General features: G+C 41.1%; 1 protein-coding gene across 1 annotated transcript; it reads right to left on the bottom strand.

Annotated features, from left to right (window-relative positions):
- Positions 1–2: 2 nt before the first annotated feature.
- Positions 3–914, bottom strand: LOC103522149 (the record flags this gene model as incomplete). Its single annotated transcript, XM_008487251.1, has 1 exon — positions 3–914. A coding segment is annotated over one exon (912 nt), but the record flags the coding sequence as incomplete, so codon positions are not given.
- Between the last annotated feature and the right edge of the window lie 1,375 nt (positions 915–2,289).

The raw sequence follows: 2,289 nt of genomic DNA, 5'->3' as shown, positions 1-2,289 counted from the left end.
TCCTTGAACGGATTCCTGTCTGTTTGTAACAAGTGGATGCTCTTCAGTGTCAGGTTCGCGCAGTGGTAGTTTGGTTTCACGGTTGTCTTGTGTTTCTCCAACCTCTTGCTAATGATACCCAGTACATACTGAGCAAGGCGTAGTGCCTTAGGGTCCTCCCGAGACAGGTTGATCAGTTCAGTACATGTGCAGTAGTGTTTAGATATGTTCATCTCTGCGCAGGATCGGTGCACGCTGATTGGTTCCAGTAAGGATCTACTGTTGTTACAGGAGCTCCTATTGGTCAGTCGTGTCAGCGCATTGAGTGTATCATACACGTCGTACACAGTGGTAAGGCGATTCCTGTTGTCGCGAAGGTTTCGTATCTTCCCCGGGTACTTGGCTTGATACCAGGCCGGGAAATGAAAGAAAATGTACGGCAGGCGATCCTCGAACCATCCGGAATATGTTTGCCGGATCGGACCAAACCGTACGCCATGATCCGACATGAATATGACCACTGTATTATTTAACGCAGTGTAGTTGAGACCGGATAGGAACTCATACACATGCTTATCCATACGAGACGGGGTGTTGACATCATCGTGACTGAAAGCATTCATCCAGACAAAGTTGAAGTAGGAATAGTCAGAGAACTGGTTCACAAACTCGTGTGTATATTGCATGAGATGTTCTGCCTCGCTACTAGAACCCACACAATACTTATGAATCGTATCCACCGTTTTCTTCTTGAACTGCGACTCAGCCGCAAAGAGTAAAGGTCTCCAATAATAATCAGTGGGCGGCTCCTGGAATCCTTTCTTATGGAAATTGAACGTGGAGATATCAGTGACGTCTTCCCCATACGATGTGATGTAACCTTTGCGATTCAAATCCTGCCAGATAATGGGACAAGGGTCAGTGGTGGAAGGGGTCTAGGTTGGGGATCTTGCAGTGATCCCCAGAGACAAGATAGAAGGTGAAATTGTCTGCGAATCATAGAGAGAAACAATTAATGAAATTTATTGATGAACTGCCCAATGTTTGGGTTGCCAAGCATTGTTCTCAGGCAAAATTGTCCCATTTAAAATGATGATATTGAAATAAATTAGGTACCTATTTAATTTTAAAAGAATATAGATCGCCAGCCTAGTTAGCTTAGTTGGTAGTGCGTCTGCCTTGTAAGCGCTAGGCCGCGGGTTCGATTCTCGCCCGGGGCGGATTTTATAGTGATGGGAAAATGTTCGTTCTCGGAACGGCTGGCTTTCTCCTATCCTGTCTTCCTTCTCTCTTCGATTTTGGGACGATAAGACCATAGCAGTTACAGTTCCATCTGTCAAACCTCTTAAGAAAAAAGAAAAAGAAGAAAAAAAAAAAATAATAATAATATGAATCTTAATTTGGTATAGAACTTTGTTTGTCCATTAACTCTTCGATTTTGGGACGATAAGACCATAGCAGTTACAGTTCCATCTGTCAAACCTCTTAAGAAAAAAGAAAAAGAAGAAAAAAAAAAAAATAATAATAATATGAATCTTAATTTGGTATAGAACTTTGTTTGTCCATTAACTTTTTTTTTTCTTCCAAGATTTTACCTTGGCACCGCTTTCACAGTACTTTACAGGGCCATTTTTAGGGAGTGTAACATTTTATGTTAATGTAACATTTTATGTTAAGTATCCCTTTGACTTCAACCTCCTTGGGATGTTTCCCCGGGAGAATTTAGAATAAATAAAAACTTAAAAAACCCATGAGGTGGGATTGAGATTTGAGAATTTTGGGAAGAGAGCTCAAGCTTTCATGAGTTTAGCTTTGAATTAGCTTTTTGATTTAAACAGTGATTATTAATTTGTTCCTATTAGGTGTTTTCTGATTCAATAAAGTTCTGAATGACTAAGTCTTCTCAAGAAATGTCTTTCATTACTTAATTGATCTTTTTTCCGCCCCCCTCCCTGAAGCTTCAATTTTTTCCTATACTGTAGGGCAGACTCCGAAAATTGGATTATTTATCAATCACTATAACCCATTGAAAAAGAGTTTGTCTCCTAGAACATGTTTCAAAATCCGATTTCAGAGGTACTCAGAAAAGAAAAAGAAAAAAAAAAAATAATAGTTCTCAAGTAGTAGCTTGGTAAGTCAGCCCCCACCCCCTCAAAATTTTAGGCTAGAACCGCCTATGGCGTCCATGCCATGGGCCACTGGTTTGAGCCCAGCCCTGCTTACCTGAGGCAAGGGACAGGCCAATAATACCAGGGCCGGACTCTGACATGAGGTCCAGATCTAGATAGGAGTTAGTAGAACACAGTGAGT

The sequence above is a fragment of the Diaphorina citri genome, unplaced genomic scaffold, assembly GCF_000475195.1.
Source record: "Diaphorina citri unplaced genomic scaffold, Diaci psyllid genome assembly version 1.1 scaffold7070, whole genome shotgun sequence".
NCBI classification, from domain to species: Eukaryota; Metazoa; Arthropoda; class Insecta; order Hemiptera; family Psyllidae; genus Diaphorina; species Diaphorina citri.
Note: the sequence above shows the minus strand (reverse complement) of the source record. Positions and strands in the feature narration are given on the sequence as shown.